Source organism: Mustela erminea, chromosome 1, assembly GCF_009829155.1.
Source record: "Mustela erminea isolate mMusErm1 chromosome 1, mMusErm1.Pri, whole genome shotgun sequence".
NCBI classification, from domain to species: domain Eukaryota; kingdom Metazoa; phylum Chordata; class Mammalia; order Carnivora; family Mustelidae; genus Mustela; species Mustela erminea.
Genome location: NC_045614.1, coordinates 42879293 through 42899071, shown reverse-complemented (window position 1 = coordinate 42899071; position 19779 = coordinate 42879293). Strand labels below are relative to the sequence as shown.

The 19779-nt window shown below is 39.2% G+C and overlaps 1 protein-coding gene across 18 annotated transcripts in view; it reads right to left on the bottom strand.

Annotated features, from left to right (window-relative positions):
* The window catches only part of CHL1 (cell adhesion molecule L1 like), a 215213-nt gene that overhangs the window by 57859 nt on the left and 137575 nt on the right, over nt 1-19779 (bottom strand). For 17 of the 18 annotated variants that reach the window (XM_032325323.1, XM_032325409.1, XM_032325314.1 and 14 more), the window contains 4 exons: nt 10980-11102; nt 9734-9904; nt 8739-8786; nt 6867-6987 (listed from right to left, as the gene is read on the bottom strand). In XM_032325323.1, the coding sequence (XP_032181214.1) occupies nt 6867-6987; nt 8739-8786; nt 9734-9904; nt 10980-11102 (463 nt within the window). The remainder of the gene's footprint in view (nt 1-6866; nt 6988-8738; nt 8787-9733; nt 9905-10979; nt 11103-19779) is intronic. The other variant, XM_032325425.1, reaches the window with a different exon arrangement.

Genomic DNA, 19779 nt, shown 5'->3' with positions numbered 1-19779 from the left:
CAGAGTTCCCAGCAGCCTCACCAGATGAGTAAAGAATGTCACTCCCTGGCAGGGTCAGGACCTCAGGAAGAGGAATTCGCCCGATCTGACAGGTATTGCAGGCATGTCTGATGCCAAGTACGTGGCTTGGCTTCTGGCCCAGAGCGGCTACTAAAAGTTCAACCTAGAGATTCCTTATAAGAAGTTCCAGCAAAGCAGATTCTAAAAGATCTATATGATTACTTACTGTTCTTGCTGAGCTTATGTAAATAATTAGGCCAAGTTTGTCAAAACTGGACTTGTTTTTCAAATGAATTAGTCCTGATTTGACTATCTCTGGAAATGATGGTTATTTTAGAAAGAAAAATTAGTTTGAATAACACACCTTTACGGATGTTAAATTCTAGATTTGGTTGTCTTTAAATGTTTGTTTACCTAAGCTAGGTAACTTGAGGTAAACATCAGAGAAGTTGCACGATAGCTCGTTTAGATGATCTTACCTTTGCCAATCAGTCAGCCCCAGATATAAGGAGAAAACTTCAGAAAATTGAAGGATTTGAAAGGAAGAATCTGAGTTAGTGGGAATAGTGGAAATAGTTGCCGAGGACTATGGGTCATGCTTGCGGGGGACGAGAGCTCTCTTATGGACTCTGCAGGAAAAGGTTATCAGGTGTCAGCAACGAAAGCACGGCTTTGTCAGAGCCACGCCACTTATTTAGGCTTGGATCTTCAAGAGGGTGTTTCTTGGGACTGTGGGCTACTGTAGGCTGTGGATACCTCGGTTCGCAAAGATGGCCCGACCTCTCTACAAACTGGCAAAGGGAGGACTCTTACAAACGGCCTTACTGAGTGCCCCAGCACTGGCCATGCCAGATGTTACCAAGCCCTTCCACTTGTATGTGGATGAAAAGGCAGGGGTAGCCGAGGGAGTTTTGACTCAGACTCTGGGGCCTTGGCAAAGGCTATTAGCCTATCTTAGCAAAAAACTAGATCTAGTAGCGGCTGGGTTCCCCCTTGCCTCTGCGTAATTGCTGCCACCGCCTTCCTGGTCAAGAATGCAAGCAAACTGACTTTGGTTCAAAATCTTATCTTGACCACCACCCACGCTATCGAGGGCCTTCTCCGGACTCCACCAGACCGGCGGATGACAAACACCCAAGTGACAGCATATCAGGCCCTCCTCCTCAACGAACCAAAAGTGACCTTCCAGCCTCTGGTTGTCTAAATCCAGCCACGTTGCTACCAGAGGTGCTGGCCGAGCACCCACATGACGGCGGGGAGGTCCTAACCTAGGTCGTAGGAATAAGGCTGGATTTCAGAGACACTCCCCTCCCGGATGCGGAGATGACTCTGTTCACAGATGGGAGTAGCTACATGGTCGATGGAAAGAAGTATGCGAGGGCTGCGGTGGTTTCTCCTGAGCAGGAACTCTGGACGACAGCCCTGTCACACGGAACCTCGGCGGGAAAAGCGGAGCTGATTGCACTCACCAAGGCACTACAGATGTCCAAGGTCACTGCAGGCATTACAGTCTGTCTTAAAAGAGCCCACGCAGGGATCTGGACTGCCCACACAGACAGAGACAGAGGTGAAGCCACATCCTTACAACCTGGGGACTTGGTGTTTGAATACGCCGCCACCATGTGGGAAACTTGGAGCCTCACTGGAAGGGACCGTTTACTGTCCTCCTCACCACCCCCATGGCAATAAAAGTAGAAGGCATCAGGGACTGGATTCGCGCAGGTCACGTCAAACAAGCCAAGGATGAGGAGGCCGCCCAGGGATGGATGCCGCTGCCGATGGACCCCACGGATCATGGACTAAAGCTCAGACTAGGAAACAATGAGTTCATTGAGTTCATTGTTGCTCCTATTGTTAAAATATAGGTGGGAAATACAGACTATTAGGGCCTGACATACTATTTCTAGAATAAGGGGGGGCTCTGTGTAGCCCTAAGAGAGAAATGCTGTTTCTGGGTAAATCACACTGGAGTCATTAAAACAGTCCAGCAGTCGTTAAAAAGGGAAATAGAACTGGCTGAAAAGGCAAAAATTTGACTAATCTCCAAAGAAAAGGGGGGAATGTAAGGGTCTATTTAGCCAGAGCAGCCCCACCCCTGTTGAACTGCCATTTTGTTGTAAAACTTAAATTGACTCTGCCCACCCCACCCCTCAGGGGAACTTACTTAAAAACAAGTCCTGGAAACCAGTCCCAGGAAACAAAGTCCAAATACAAGGGTGGGTCAGGCCAGGTGGGAGGTATTCAATCAGTGGGGGCACATACTGTCTCCCTAGCTACCAAGGAGTATGGGCTCTGCCCTTTGGGCACCTTTTGGGCACCAATTCTGACTAAGGTGATAGGTTAGTTCAAATGTCTACTAGGGTAAAATGTAATTCAATTGGTCACCTAGCATCACTGTGCAGCTTTCTCTGTGTGTTACAACTTCATTGGCCACCTGTGCATGGCCAGGCCCAACCACATGGCCTTTGCTCTATAAAAGCTAGTCTGTGAAACAGAGAAGGGTCACCCTCTCTGTAAGAGGCGCGGCCCTGAAAGTTTGGTTTGATTCTTGGGGCTTGGCGTGAAATAAAGCTTTGTTTCACCTTTGCCTTTTATCAGTCTCACTCCTTTAATCACAGACCCATTATTGGGGAACCCATTATTGGGGGACCCAACAGGTGCCATCTATGACTACTGTGATTTAAAAACTATGAGGAGGACTGTCTGGGTGGCTCAGTGGGTTAAGCGGCCAACTCTTGGTTTCACCTCAGGTCATGATCTCAGGGTCCTGGGATCAAGCCCCCTGACATGGTCCACACTTAGCAGGGAATCTGCTTGAGATTCTTTCTCTCCCTCTACCCCTCCTACCACTTGCTCTGTCTCTCTTTCTCTCTCAAAGAAATAAAATCTTCAAAAAAAATTATGTGGAAAGCACTGATGGCTGATTTTAACTGATAGTTTTTTATTTCTCCTCTCTAGTTGGGCTACATGAATAGAATAAAATTTATTTTGCTATTTTTAATGACACTGCTTTTCCTTCCTCACTCTGTTTTTTATTATTAATAGCCACAAGACATTGATCTGTTCTAAAGATGGGCATAATTATCATCACTTTTTACCAGGGAGGATTCTGAAGCTCCAAGAGGTTAATTAATTTGCTTAAAGTCACTGGGGTAATGAATAACATGTTAGAACTTAAGTCTGTCCAATACTAAACTTGTCCTTTCTACCACTGTGTTTTATTATATTTGTGCTTTTCCCATCCCCTTTTTCTTTGTAATTGTAGATTCTTGGAATATGCGCTGGTAGCCAAATTAATTAGCTATTAGTTGATAACTGAATAATTACCTCATATTGTCTGTCATTTATCTCAGAATGTATTGATCAGGCAACAGTTAAAATAACCCCATTCTCATGCAAAAAACATACACTGGAGGTAAAGATGTAGGTCCTTTAGTTTACATATTTACCCTCTTCCCTCCTCCACTCAAGGCTCAAGTGCTTACCTGCCATTCAGATGCTGAACCACTACTTTGTATCTGCCCAGGCTGAGAGCACAGGGCACAGTTCTGAGGGGAACAGCAATGATGCTCAGACGGGCAGCTGGGAGAGGATATTAGCTGCCGGCTTCCTGAGCACACCACCTAACAGGATGCAGAGCTCAAGTCTCTTAAGTGCTTGCTTTCCAGGCCATCTGTCAAAATGGCAGTTTGCCAAGTTAAAGGCTGCTCTGGACCTTGGTTCTTCCAAACCAATTTTTCCATCAGTCCTGGCTTCAGTAGTGCAAGCATCTCACTTTCTGCAGGATTTTTTTTTTTTTTGGCCAGTCCTCAAAAACTAGTATAGTTCTATCTATCTCTTGAAAGAACAGAATAAAATGATTTTAAGTATCAGGTGAACATGAGATTTCATTTGTCTAGGGACACATCTATCCCATTCCAAAGATGTCCAGTAATATTTTTGTCAAAATTTTTTTCTTTCCTCTCTTTTAAAAATTTAAGGTACATTTACTAACAGTATTTAAGCCATGAGTTTTGTTGTTGTTGTTTTTTTAAAGATTTTATTTATCTATTTGACACAGAGAGAGAGAAACCATATGTAGGCAGAGAAAGGGGGTTAGCAGGCTCCCTGCAAAATAGAGAGCCTGATGCAGGGCTTGATCCCAGAACCCTGAGATCATGACCTGAGTCGAAGGCAGAGGCTTAACCAACTGAGCCACCCAGGCACCCCAAGCCATGAGATTTTGCTGGAAAATATAGTGCTTAATCCCTTTTAATATACAAACTTACACTATCTCATAATCTCAAATTTTTGTTTCTCAAGGTCCTTGTCCAGCCAATTTTTTGCTTGTATACTTCCTTACAGTTCCTACATTTTTATAATGCAGCATCTTGCAATAGAATCACACCTAGCTTATGACCACTTTACAAAACAGAGAGGTGAGAGAGAGAAGAAACAGTGTGAGCCCAAAGATCGCCGGAGGAAAGTGACCATATCTCCCTCTAACCCTAAAGCTGCTTTTCCAGGGTGAGAGTGAGTGTGAATTGGCACATGAACATGTAGTTTCCACTCACTGCCTCTTCTTCCAAAGGAGATTCGCAGTGTCACTTTAACTGTTCAAAATTTCTGCCTTCTTCACAGATTCTGTAGAATCGAAACCCTGTTTAGTTTTTCCCGTTTTAATTAATAGCGTCAACATTTTCATTGTGACTAACCATTTACTGAAATATCTACGACAGACAGGCCTCTTCCGATTCAGAAAACAACACCACGCTCTGTGGCCACACCCTACCCCTTTCCCTTAACTGAATGGAACAGTTCATTTGGTTGAAATAATAGGGAAACACATTAAATTTCGAGGTAGTTTAAGTTCTGGAGGCAGAAAGAATGGAGTCCCAGCTCCACTTTACGCTGAGCTTGAAGACGTGAATTCCAGCCTCTGGGCTTCATTTACCTACACTACAAATGGGAATAATGGTAGCCCTGAAATGTGGTGAGGATAAAATGAGCTAATGCAGGTAAAGCGCAAAACAGACCACCTGATACTTAATAAAGTGTATAATGTCCTCGTTATAACGACTTGCTACTACAGAACACTAATGGTTTAAAAACTTCCTAGAAAACAATTTTGAAGAACTGTAACAATTTTACAATGTAAAATCCGAAGGAGAACCAGGTCAGACAGATTATCCAACACAAACCCAATGTGAGTTAGACGAAGCCAGTTCTGATGAAAACCCTTTGACAATCCCTTGGGAATCATCCTGTCCTGAGGACACAAGATATGCATGTCCATATTCTTTTTATATATTACTTCACGACACTGCATTTTCCAAAAAGCACATGAGAGCATTTCTGTTATTTTGAAAATCCATGCAGTTCCCAGCCAACTCAAGAGGTAAATTATGGCATTTATGGGAAATAAGAAAAAAAGAAAGAATTCTGAAATGTTTACCCTGCCCAAGGCGTCAACCAAGAATAGCGATGTATCCTGAAAGAACTAAGTTGCTACAGCTGTGAACATCCATGAATAACCACAACAGAGCAGGTGGTTCCCATCATGATTCACACTGAACCTGAGGCTTTCATCTTCTCACTTAATGGAGAGACCAAACTTCTAGAACAGAAGGCCTTGTGTGGGTCACAAGGCCTATCTAACTAGTTGACATCAAATACACTTTGGCAATCTCAAACACATAAGCTCACATACCATCCTCTTTTTTAAAAATATATTTATTTATTTATTATATGAGAGAGGACGCACAGGTAGTGGGGAAGGGGCAGTGGGAGAGAGAGAGAAAGAGAACCCCAAGCTGACTTCTCCCTGAGCATAGAGACCTACGTGGGATTCAATCTCATGACCCTGAGATCATGACCTGAGCCTAAATTGAGCCACCCAGGTGCCTTGCAACCTGCAGTGCCTTTGCTGGATGGAAGAGACATTTGCAAAGCTTAGGGGTTGCAAAACCATTGAATTTTTTTCTTCAAAAACCAATTCAAAATCACCCATTCAGAATATATGGTGAATTATGAACGACCACAATTTTTAAAAATTTCATGTTCTACTTCACTAACCAGGTGCCCAGCCTAAAGAAGGCCTGCGCTTACAAGCTAATTATGTAAACTCAGGTGCTGGGATGGTGGGATGTATTTTCCCGGTATTCCCAATGGTAGCCGTGGACGTGTGGTGGTAAGCACAGAAGGAGGGTGGCAGGAAAAAGGCAACCTTTCGTGACTTGGAATTAAATAAGATGGCCCTTATTTGCATAGGCTTAGGATACTTATTCAACAAATGTAACAATTTTAAGAAATGACCTAGCTAAATGTCCTTAGGTATTTTTTGGAGGTTTTGGAAGCATGCCCTGATTTTTCAGATACAAAAAGTTAACTATATTATTGGGTGAAGCTCTCTAAAACTACATGATCCAGACCTCCTTGTAAGCAAAACGCAACACGATGAAATAAAAGATAAGCCTCTGAGGAAATTGAAAAGGAATCAGAGCTCATTGCATAACAAGAAGGAGGGGGACAAATGTGATAGCAGAGAGACAGAAACCCCTCCACAATAGGAAGAGGCTGACAACTAAAAACCTCGAGCTCTAAGGATGGCATCTCCCCACCAGCTTAGGTAAGGAGAATGTTGTCATTGTCACCTCCATTCACACTATCACAAACTGACAGAACAATCTAATTATAAATCAATCCCAGTCACAGCCTGAAATCTGTAGAGTGAAGTGCAAATTGCTTCCTCCAGAAGTGTAGTAACAGAATTTTTTTTTTTAAAGAAATCATTTAAAAATGTGTATCTAGGATTAACTGCTTAACTGAGGCATTATTCTTCACAGAAATGGATGGACAAAGTCAGGAACAGGGGTCAAGTTACTTACAGGCCTTCGGCAAAACACTCCAGCAGCAGGGTATCCCCTTTGAGGATGGTAACTGATGATTCGCTGCCAAGTTCAGGAGGAGGCAACAGCAGTCTGGGGTTCCTCTGCTTGATCGAATTGGCTATAACACAGAAAAGAAAAATCACATACTTCTTCCAGACTAAAAGCGTTAAAATCCCGTGGCACTAAATCTTCCTCAAAACATACTGACATACATATACCTAGCTGTACCTATGTATACATATATAGACACATTTTTAATATATCACCACTTAAACAGACTCATTCCTACCATGAAGCATGGGTTGTCCCTCAGATGCATTAACTTAGTGGAGTCCCAAGTTTTAAGAAGGTTGTGATTGAAACCACATCTTTAAATTCCAGAAGTTCAAGATAATTAGTTCCTTGAAGAAAGCCCTTAAATGTTAACTGATAGTCTATGATTTTATATTGCATACTTTAATCATACCTGGCCATGTTTGATGGCTGTGTATGTCTTTTTATTTAGTTTAATGTACCTAAGTCTTTGGTAAGATTCTTGTTGTAAGACCGCCCCGCTCCCTAGGCCTTACTCCTAGAAATTCTGATTCTGGAAGTCTGTGGTGAAACCCACGCATCCACGAAGTCACCCAGCTCTTTAAGGTGACTCTGTTTACAGTCTTAGCCCCTCAAAGAGAACACTGTTGTAGGGAATGATTAGCAAGCACTCTAACTACATATGGAATCATGGAATCATTCCATTTGTCACTTCTCAAGAGTACTTTACAAACACAATGACAAATGAGGATTGCCATTTTCAAAGTAAATTTTAAAAGCATTTCCAAATGTTCACAGAAATTCCCCCCCACCCCATCCAGTGTCAGTGTGATCCGACATGATGTGGAAAGTATAAACAGCTGACATTCAGAGTAAGAGAAATGAAGGGCACTGGTAGCAGTGTTTACATGTGACAGCTTCCTTACACGTGTTTATCGAAAAATAGCTTTTGAACATTCTATGTAATTATTTTTCACTGAGTGATACAATATACACTGAGTGATACAATAAACATGACTGGGTTATCAACCTCTATGATAATAAAGATGGGGACATATACTTAATCAGTCCACCGTCAAACTGACGGTGCCCCAAAAAAGAGCCCTCATTCAGACCTTCTGGTGTTGCCAGTGTACCAGATATTTAGACGAAGCCCATGGTTCCGATGGTATAAAGAACATGTGTTGCATTCAAGTAAACGATTCTTCTCATTGTGGAGAACTAGTTTACTACAGAACTCAGCATCTTCCATAAAACACTAGTTCTAGTAGATGTTCTGTGGGGGCAGGGGGGGATGGAATATTTCACAGACAAATGAGTTTGGAAAATGTTGCAGACTGTATCCTTTCTCAGAGTTACAATGGACAGTCCCATGTTAAGTATTCTGAGAAGTCTTATTCGAAAAATAACCATTTGACTTTCTTAAATCTAGTGTTTCTCTACTTCTATTGATTCTCAACCATTTCTTTTTCCTTTCCACACGTAACAGCTATCAATCAAAATGTCACTAACCATGGCAGTCATTTTGGGAGAGGCAAAATAATTACCCCATTAAAAATTATGCACATACATATATGCGAGTGTATGTGTATTTGTCTATATGAATTATATTATATATATATTTACAAAGTGATGAACTTATAAATATCACTATTTTGCACATTTTTAAGGAAGAAGGGGTTATTAGAAAGCTCTATGCTCAGGGGTTTCCTTTATAAAAATATTAGTATTTTAATATACTCATGAAGATACTAAAGGAAAAATTTATATTCTGAGATGACAGTGAGCTACAAAAGGCAAAAATGCATGCCAACACTCTTCATGTGATTGACTTACCCTTGGAACCAATTTCTGTGGATGAACTTGAGTCATTAGCATGCCTTACTGAAATAAAAAAAAAAATGAAAGAAAAAACAAACATAATGGTAGATGCTGATATCAATAATGAATGAAAAGTCATAGTTTTCCTCTTAGAAAGATTACAAAATGAGATATAACCATACTTCACTAGAACATCATTTTTGGGGATATATTCAGTAAAAAAATTATGATGAGCTCAAACTTGAACTACCACAGATGCATCCAGGTCGCGTGGACACAAATTACAGCTCTGTTATAGAGAATGGAGGCTGCCAACAGGGATGTTATAGTGAAGTCCTGGCATAGTGTATCTACATGTAACAATGGAAAAAAACATGAATCAAATTAGACAATGGAATGGTAATGCCAAGTTGCAACTCCACGAGAGCCAATTATTCAGTCAGTGAACTGTCAGGGATTATCTCTGCCCTTTGAATCTTACGGTTCTTTCTCCCACTAATGACTTTTTCCCAACTGGGAACCCAGACTGGCATCGGCAGAATTAAGGAGGGAAGAGAAGCAATTCATAAAACTTTGCCAGTTTGGGAAGGACAACAAAGCTGGATGTGATAAAAATTATAATATTCACTCTTTTTATTTTTGACTCCTGTTTTCTTCCACATTTGTGGCCTGCTGGTTATTCAAGATCAGAATGCATCAAAGCCTGAGATTTGCTTCAGAAACCTTGGAATATTGCTGTGTATTTCACCCACTGCCAAGACCAGATCCTGCAGACGTCAAATGAAATATACTTGTACTGTGAATTGAGATTTGATTTTCTGGCTCCGAAAGACAGAGCTACTGTAGATGTGCAGCTGCAGATGTCTCTTTCATCTGGATGAAGTCTCTAGAGTTGAACTAAACAATGGCGGAAAATATCAACCCAGATTTAACCGGCTTCAGCCAGAATGAAATTACAGGCATATTTGTATTCAGCATTCACGATGGAACGATAAATTATTTGGACTTACAACTGTTAACTGTTAGTTTCATTGGCATTTTCTGCACAATAGTCCTCAATCTTGGAAATGCAGCAAAGCAACAGTAATCATTCCGACTGTCTTTTTCTTCCACATTCGCAAAGTACAGATCTCCCTTTTGACTCATGTATACTCTTTCATCTTGTTCGATGTGTTCTAATTCTGGAAAGAAACATCTTGTCATTAATAGAGGCAACTATCTTTTATTGTGCCTTATCCCCCTCCTTCATTTTCCTTTCTTTCCTATTATTTAATTTTGTTTCCTTTTTCATGCTTGCTCTTTCTATTCCTCACAAGTCTAGTCTTACAATAAGAACAGTGAGAGAGAAGTAAAAACAAACAAACAAACAAACAAACACACACCTGGGAGCATGTTTTCCACCATTAACCAAAGAGGCCCACTGGTGGACAACCAGTCTATACATTCTACCTCTCTTTACCATGTAAGCCTCTACTTTTGCACTGGCTTATCTGAAACTGGCTTATCTGAAAACTGGTCCAATTGGTCCAAGCAGATCTCCCCAAAAGTTGTGTCTGAGAGCGATATTAATCTGTCTTTCCTGAATACAGTCTGGAATGTTCTAGGGTGACTGGACTCTGGAATGTTTGCCTGTGGCTAAGAATAGTTTCTTTCACTTTCTTCCAAGTACTATAGAAATATTATCATTTTTCTCTAGGGACCACAATGAGAAAACACTTAGGGCAAGTAGTGAAGGTATATGCCAGAAGGACTTTACAAGAAGCTGGAATTCCAACTCAAGTGTTAACACAATTTTTTTTGGCAAATTAAACACTAAGGTTGATACTATTTTTTCTGTGGTCATATGTAGTAAGTAGAACATTATTAAAATAGAAATATAAAGCTAGCAACACAAACCCAAGCCAACCCCAACTTTGACATGGATATTCCAAAAATAATTAAGTTGTTTGGAATATAAAAAGTATTTTCTTCATAGACATATGTTACCATCTCAGTAGTTTCTCCTCTTTCAGATATGATAAAATCAAGATAAATATTTAGGGGCTTTCTAGGGTTTTCACATACATTCTTAATAGAATAGTTAAAACTTGGAATACACTATATAGATGGATATATTTTTTTTAAATCTATTTCATTCCATAATGATAATTTTCCCCACATTGATAATCTTAGATTATTTTGAATCTGTGTTTCCCTATGTTATTGGACATGATGCATGAGATTAAAATCCTATGGATGGAACAGAATGTTACTTACCAATATTCATCCAGTAAATGTGTAAAGGCGGGAGGCCTTTGGGGGGGCTGCACGGGAGGACAACTGGATCTCCCTCCTCCACTTCAAGAGGGTCAATTTTTTCTTTTGGGAATTTTGGAACATCTAGTATAAAAAAATCATTTAAGACATTATTTTAACATTAACTTTTAATGTTACAAGAAATATATTAAAACCTTCTTTTTAAGAAATAGAGTATTTTTTTTTAAGATTTTATTTATTTATTTGACAGAGAGAGATCACAAGTAGACGGAGAGGCAGGCAGAGAGAGAGAGAGGAGGAAGCAGGCTCCGTGCTGAGCAGAGAGCCCGATGCGGGACTCGAACCCAGGACCCTGAGATCATGACCTGAGCCGAAGGCAGTGGCTTAACCCACTGAGCCACCCAGGCGCCCCCAAAATAGAGTATTTTTAACAAATTCAATACCCCAAATCTTGGCTCTTATCTCCCCTGCAGAACAAAATACTGTTAAGAATCTGGGGTGCAATTATATAACTTTAAAAATTCTCCTACATTTTACAAGTGTGGACAACAAATATTTTTGCTATGTGACATGGACTGGCAACAATAGACCTGTGCATGTTTCTCTGCGCAGAGATATAAGTTCTGAGCTACAGGATTCACTGACTTTAAATTCTGATAGATATCATACTTTTTTTCTTCAAACACTATGATTTATTTTCTAGGCAGAGACATATCCTCTGTCTCTGGCTTTATTGTGAAGCCCTTGAATGAGATAGGCAAACATTCTATTCAAAGTGTAACCAAACTAAATTAAAAATTCAAAGACCACATTGGAAAAATGTTACAAATAACAATGAATAGAGAAACATGACCACTTTAAGTTGCTAGGAGAAACTTCCACACTGGAATCACTCCCAGAAAATGAAATTTCAAATGAAGTGGAATTGATGTAGGAAAGTAGATTTTGCAATATTTTAACATATTCCTTCTTTCCCATGCTGGAGACACTTTCCTAAAAGAGTAACATAGTTACAATGGGAATAAAAGTCACAACTACGTAGAATTGGCAATCCAACACGAATGTGTGATTATTTTTACGAAATTATTTACAAGATAGTTTTAAGAATGTTCAAAATGTATTCTCCTTGAACACTATACTGATACATTTAGATTTTAATAGGGGACTTTGAATGATAAAATTACTCAGGCTCTTACGAAAAGACAAGGACCTTAAGAAGGTATTTATAATATTGCTGGCTTGATGGAACATATTAGAGGGTGTTCCATCTCTGTATTGCATTCTTAAATGGTGATTCACAAAAGATTATCATTATTCTTGGAAGCCTAAAAAGATTTACTCATTGATTATAAAGTTCTTCTTGAGAAGCTTTGTGCATTTCCTAGGTATTTGTTCTCTTGCCCGTCAACCCTGACCCTGACTCCTGAGTGGTTGAAGGAATTTGCTGACATTTCTCTTACTGATGCACCAGCTAGTCACAATGAATTGCTTTTTGTCTAAATTCAAGGACCTTTCAAGGCTTAGCACCACAGGGGCAGTGGGTTATATGCAGCTCCTTTGCCAATTTGGCTAGAGCCATGTGACAATCCTCGATTCCCTGTTGCTCAACTCATTGTAGCAGATTTCTCTTGGCAAGGCTGGAGACGTATTTGAAATGGCAACTATCTTGGAATCAAGCTTTTGCTCTAGGTAGCATGAAATTTCCCCCAAAAGACAGGAAAGCATGTTGAGGACATTCGTTATGGTAAGATCTTGTAGATAAAATATCAATGCCACCTCTTTGGTAATGCCTTAACTTGGAGAGCAAATGCTATACAAGTCATTTTGTAGAAAGTATACCTAACGCAAGTAATGTGTAGAACCTTACAAAATAATTATATGCCCAAAGCTCCAAATTCAAATCACTTGTTTAGTGTAACTTGCTACAGTTGAAGCCCTGTGTTCTTTGGTATTGAAGTTAACGGTGGTACTGGATAGCTATTGAATTTGTTCATACTCAGATAAAAGGGGCAACAGAGGAAGAGAAACACAGACAATGGAAAGAGCCTGTAATCCTATTTCATAACAAGTGAACTTTATAACGCCTTAAAGGAATACACAGTTCCCTGGGTGATATCTATTGTAAAGTAGCTAATTAATAAGATATATAAAGCCTTAATTGGAGAGCTGCCCCCTCAGAGTACTCAGAAAAATCTAACAATTCAAACAGGTAATACTGCCCATGAAGCACTAGCATCCATGCATTAATTAAATCTAGATTATAAAATTCGAATTCCAAAGATGTAAATATGTAATTCGACTGGCTTCTAAGGCATCAATAATAAAAATAAATAAAATAAAATTTATAAGTCTATCAAACCCTTTTATGACATACCATAAATTTTCAGAATAGTTAGAGACCAAAGAAATGAAATGAAATGAAATTCAGGAAACAAGGGAAGAATATTTATATGTTTAATAATTTAAGGTCTGAGAATAGGTATTATAAAAGCATTAATTTGTCAGGTTTTTTTTTTTTTTTGGTCTTCTTCTTTATCTTTGAAACTATTTAGCAAATCTGATTCCATGTAGAACGAGAACAATTTTAATGGCCACAGATAAATGTGGAATTTAATTACTGTAACTTAACAGCAGGCATGAATTTTATCTTGATTCAAATAAAGAAATGACTCCATTTAAAAATAACTCCAACCATTGGCTTCAGTTAATAAACATTAACATTGTTGAGTTTGGACAGATAAAATTCTTTTAAAAGTAAGTTGTAGTGGCACCTGTGTGGCTCAGTGGGTTAAAGTCTCTGTTTTCAGCTCAGGTCATGATCCCAGGGTCCTGGGATGGAGCCCCGCATGGGACTCTCTGCTCAGTAGGGAGCCTGCTTCCCCCTCTCTCTCTGCCTGCCTCTCTGCCTGCTTGTGATCTCTGTCTGTCAAATAAATAAAATCTTGGGGAAAAAAGTGAATTTTAAATAATAATTTTTCTTCTGTATAAGGCAACTAACATTGCTTTAACTTGCCAACATATTTTAAATGAGTTCTCCATCAACAGCAAAACAACGATCATTTAATTACGTTTCACTAACAATGGACTTGACCATGAATGATCTTTCCGCCAAGGAATCAGAATCTACTTGTTCATCAGCATCTACCTAAGCAGAAGTTTAAGAATCTTTGGAAATCCCATAATAACCACGTCTAGATGAAGTCAATTTCCTTTATATATAATGTCCCTCCCAGTCTATCTATTAGGAAATCAAGCAATTGATAGCGCCCATCTTTGTTTACTATTCTCCAATAGGCTTGCACAGTTCTTATTCAGTGTTGCAGACAAATTTCTAGTTACAACTCCAGTGGCATAGGTTCCTAAAACCCAGCCAGAATCTAGTATGAAAAAAAAAAAAAACTCTTCTAGAAACTAGACAGATGGACAGCAGTCTTCTTACTGGAATTATCAATATAAAGCAAACCAGCAAATGCAAACTTTCTAGGACCTCTACAAGTTCAAATGGTGACAATGAATTTTGAAACTCATCCTTTCAATGCCCTCAACCTAATACACTGAAAAAGTAACATCTTGGTCCTTGAAATACGGATGACTTAAAAAAAATATATTTTGTATTTATAGGATAGTATAAACTGGGTTTGGGCACTAAAACTAACTGGCCATGTAGCTTCAGACCAGTTAGACCAGTATTTTCACCCTTCTGTGCCCCCATTTACTTTTCTCTGGGATCCCAGAGTCCTTTGAAATCATTTCTCTAGGCTCCTCAGAAGTCTCACTAGATTAGGAGTTTCTTAAGGGCAATGATGTTATAAAACTTAAGTTGTATGGTCTTACCACACCAACATGCTTAATAATAAAAGTAATAATGAAATAGCACCAGGATAATTAAACTTAATACAAATTGTGCTAACTAAACCACTTAAATGACAAAGGAACAGGTGACTTAACTACTACAAAGTTATGAAACTCTACAATTTTTTTCCCCTTAAACTCAAGAAATCACATCAAGTATTCTTACACTCCTGTCTTCCCATGAGTCTGATACTTGATGGCCAAGGTATTTCCAACAAAAAAGTACAATGTACTTCAGCTCATCTAGAGGACGTGTTACATGAATGATAAATGATGCACTGCCAGCATCCAGGTTATACACATAAACCCTGTAGTCAGCTGCTTGGGGCTGGATGCTGGCTTCCTCACTTACAGTGTGATCTGAATCTGTTACTTAATGCGCTTCTGTTTCCTCACTCGAACTGTAATTGACACCTCATTTACTGATTTGCGTCAAAGTTTAAGTAAATCGTTTTATATAAGTCAATTAAATAGCGTGGGGCACTTAAAAAAAATCACTCAATACATGTTGGCTATTAGTCAAGTATTTTCACTCCACACGGGACACCCAGACACACTGTATGAGAGGAGATGGGCAAAGAGGCATAGAGCTTTCTTCTGCTGTGCCCTCTGATTTTCCCTGTAGCCTACATTGTAACAACTTCGTAGTTTTATGCAAATATTTGCAATTAGCTTTTACAGAGGAGGTAGGGAGGCGACCAGAGGGTAGAAACGGTATGCATTTCATGTAGAACCTATGGTTTAATGATACTCCCCCACATTACTGGGCAAAACTTCCTATGCCATAGAACTTTATCTACCTTGACTTATCTCTCTATTCACAGGACTGGACTGATGAGCTTTTTGAGCTTCTTACATTTCTATTGAATGTGTTTGGCAAATTGCATACAGTCTGACATGATGATCATGAATGCATTCCACTGAGCTCACATGCTGTATCATCCCCAAGTCTAGTTTCCATCTATAAAGAAATGTAATTGATTCCCATTTCCTATAGAGTAACCCATTAATCCATTTAGGACTCCTGAGAAATAACACTGCCTTTCAGTCTATGAGCTTGTAATGAGTTCATGCTAAGGAAGGACACCCAATCCAGCCCATTTCATTTTAGTCGTTCACACAATCTGATGGATGAGAGGAAAATCCTCGGTCTTAATTAAACCTGTAAAACTCAAAGTTGCATTCTCAACTTAACAAATTGATCTTCTTTAGTTGGTTTGCATAGATCAGTAAAAGAAATTAGCATACGCTACCAGACCCTGCTTTTGCTACCCTACCCCTCCCAAATCTGAGCAGTAAATAGCCGAAGTGTGTCTTAAGGGAATTGTCCTCAGGAATCTGAGGAAGTTATACAAATGTAGAACCCAGCAGACCAGAAATTCTAATTGGTTTCCATTAAAACAGTATATAGAGGATTGCATCTTCAAGCCTGCCATTTCCTAGATTATTTTAATAGGGTGTGGAAATTGCTTTAGTACTCTTATTCATTCTTTAATTCCTTGGTCTATGAAACAATAAATCAGTCACTGGTAATATGCATTCAAGCAGCATCTAGAAGCATGCAAAGAAGGAAGAATAGCATAGCATGACATCTTTTACCATTTCCAAGCATCCCAATTAGTACACATGACAACCAAAAGACTCCCCAAATAGTATATAAATAAATGCTTCAAAAACTCCAGAAAATTTGCATGTGGATTTCTTAATAGCACTATTTGTAATAGCCAAAAGTTGGAAACAATCCAAATGGACATCAACTGGTGAAAGGATAAACAAATAGTGGTACACCCGTACAATATAATGTTATTCAGCCATAAGAAGGAGCAAACTACTAATATATGCTAAAATGAGAATAAATCATGAAAACACGCTAGGTGGAAGGAGCTAGATGGAAAAAATCATGTATGGTATGACAGCATTTATATGAAATGTTCAGAAAAAAAAATTTACTGAGGCAGAAAGCAGACTAATGACTAAGTAGGGCTAGGGGTGGGAAGAGAGACAGGCATAAGGAGTCTTTGGGGGAATGATGAAAATGTTCTAGTATTAGATGATGATGTACTAAAAATTTATTTTAAAAATTCACTCATTTTGCACTCAAAACTGATAAAATTTATGATATATAAATGATGTCCCAAAAGTTGTTTTAAAAAATTCAGAAAGGGGGGTTGGTGCCTGGGTGGCTCAGTTGGGTAAGCATCTGCTTTGGGCTTGGGTCATGATCCCAACGTCTTGGGATTAGGTTCCTTGCTCAGCGGGGAGTTTGCTTCTCCCTCTGCCTCTGCTGCTCCCTCTGCTTATGCTCTCTTGCTCACACACACACACTCTCTCAAATAAATACCAAAAATCTTTGGAAAAAAAAAATCATTAAGAGGCCACCTGGGTGGCTCAGTTGGTTAAGCATCTACCTTTGGCTCAGGTCCTGATCTCAGGGTTTGGGGATCAAGCCCATATTGGGCTCCCCGCTCAGCAGAGAGTCTGCTTCTCCCTCTCCCTCTGCCCTTCCCCTCTACTTGTGCTCTCTCTCTTTCTCAAATAAATAAATAAAATCTTTAACAAAACAAAAATAAATTTTTAAAAAGTCAGAAAAATCACTAGAGGCTGAGACAGAGGAGGGATGCTAATTGGAAAAGGCTGATCTGAATGGCAGGCAGTACTGAAATAGCCCACACGGAATCATGTATATCATCATTTTAACTCTGCTGGTGGTTGTCAAAATCAAGGCCAGAAAGAATCTTACCCTCTCTCCTAACTCACTAACCACATTCATAGGATAGAAATTTCTTGAGGACAGTTTTTGTTTTGTTCACTACTAGCTCTCACACTACTAGAAAAGTGGCTGGCACATGAGGGGAGCTTAATAAAGATGTGTTGAATAATTCACTGACTAACTCTCCAAGCCATATTGTGGAAAATCCATTTAGTTAAATGATTTTTTTCCATGTTTGAAAACAGTGCATTGTGTTTGTTTGGTTGGTTTTCCTTTTACTCTTTCGTTCCCTAGCAAACTCAACTGCAGTGTTATTGAAAGCAGAAAACTGAACATGGGGTATAAAGGTTTCTGTTTGTAGAGAGTAATAATGGGATTTTCAGTTACTGCCCACATGTGAAAACTTAGGCAGCTAAAGCCTTTAAGCTTAGTCTAATGAAAACTTCAAGAAACTAGATGAAACTCTAAAATTCAAATCACAAAGTTTCCTTCGATATAGTAGAAGAATTGATTCTCTACACTCTACAGCTTAAGAAAAGAATCAATTGATATAGATTGTAGAAAGCTTTAAATGGACCCTGATTTATAAACCCCTAAGAATTGGGGTAGCGATCCTATTCAACATAGAAATGATTGCAGAAAGCTGTTAGACGATGGAGTAATTTCAGGAGAGACTGGAAATGATGCATAAGAAACCTAATTTATTTTGCTCTTTTCTATAGCAGCGGAAAAATAGGGTAATTACCCACTACATAGCTCACATGTGACTCTCATCTCTTCACTGCAATACTAGCAGATTCAGGCCAGAATTATCCTCACATTGTTCACCCCATCACTTGGTCTGCTTAGATAACGAGAAAAAATATTTTTTAAAACCCTTTAATTGCAGAATCTTATACTAATATGTGCCATTGGCTTCTCTGCAACAGATCTAGCTACTGCCTTTGCCTTTGTGTATCCATAGCAACCATCAGAGTTCAGGTTAGGGATCACGCTGATGCCTTGCCTTCTACAACAGATTTTTAATACCTCTCTCTTGCACACGTATCTTTTTTCAGTTATTTCAGTTAATTAGATAGGCAGATTACACGGTTATAGTTAGACTATAATATATAGTTTTATAATATAAACTAAAATATGACTATAGTTATATACTTAGAGACAATATATCTGTCTAGTTTTATGATCACAACCGCAAATATCATGGTAATACTTTATGATCCAGAACTCATGAACATCTATTTTTTTTTAAAGATTTTATTTATTTATTTGAGGGAGAATGAGTGAGAGAGAGCATGAGAGAGGAGAAGGTCAGAGGGAGAAGTAGACTCCCCAAGGAACTGGGAGCCCGATACGGGACTCGATCCTGGGAGTCCGGGATCATGACCTGAGCCGAAGGCAGTTGCTTAACCATCTGAGCCACCCAGGAGCCCTATATTTTTTAAATATTTTATTTATTTATTTGATAGAGAGATAGAGAGCACAAGTAGGTAGAGTGGCAGGCAGAGGGAGAGAGGGAAGCAGGCTCTCAGCTGACCAGGGAGCCCTACCTGGGGTTCGATCCCAGGACCCTGGAATCATGACCTGAGCTGAAGGCAGCTGCTTAATCGAGTGAGCTATGCAGGCATCCCATGAACATCTCCTATTGAATGTCACTTCAAACCTAAACTCCTGAGGCCAGTTTCCAAGTTTACTGACAGTACTTTGTACATTACTATGCTATAACACTTAACTTAATAACCCAGTATATCTAATTCAGACAAATAAACATGCTACTTATTATTTATGTTCCTATAGAAAAAAAAAAAGAAACAAAGAAATACAACTAACACTCTTTTATCCACCACCCATCATACAAAAAAGACCTTTACCTTTCTTTACCTTTCTATCTGCTCCCCCATTCCCTTTGAGGTAACTATGATCTTGAGTTTTGTTTTAAACATTCTCTTGTTTCTCATTATAATTTTACCACATACAGCCATATCCTTAAATAATATTTTATCCTTACATGTCCTGAACTTAAACATATATGTTTTTTAAAGATTTTATTTATTTGAAAGACAGAGATCACAAGTAGAGAGGCAGGCAGAAAGAGGAAGGGAAATGGGCCCCCGCTGAATGAGAGCCTGATGTGGGACTCAATCCCAGGACTCTGGGATCATGACCTGAGCCGAAGGCAGAGGCTCAACCCAATGAGCCACCCAGGCACCTCTATGTTGAACTTATATTAATAAAATC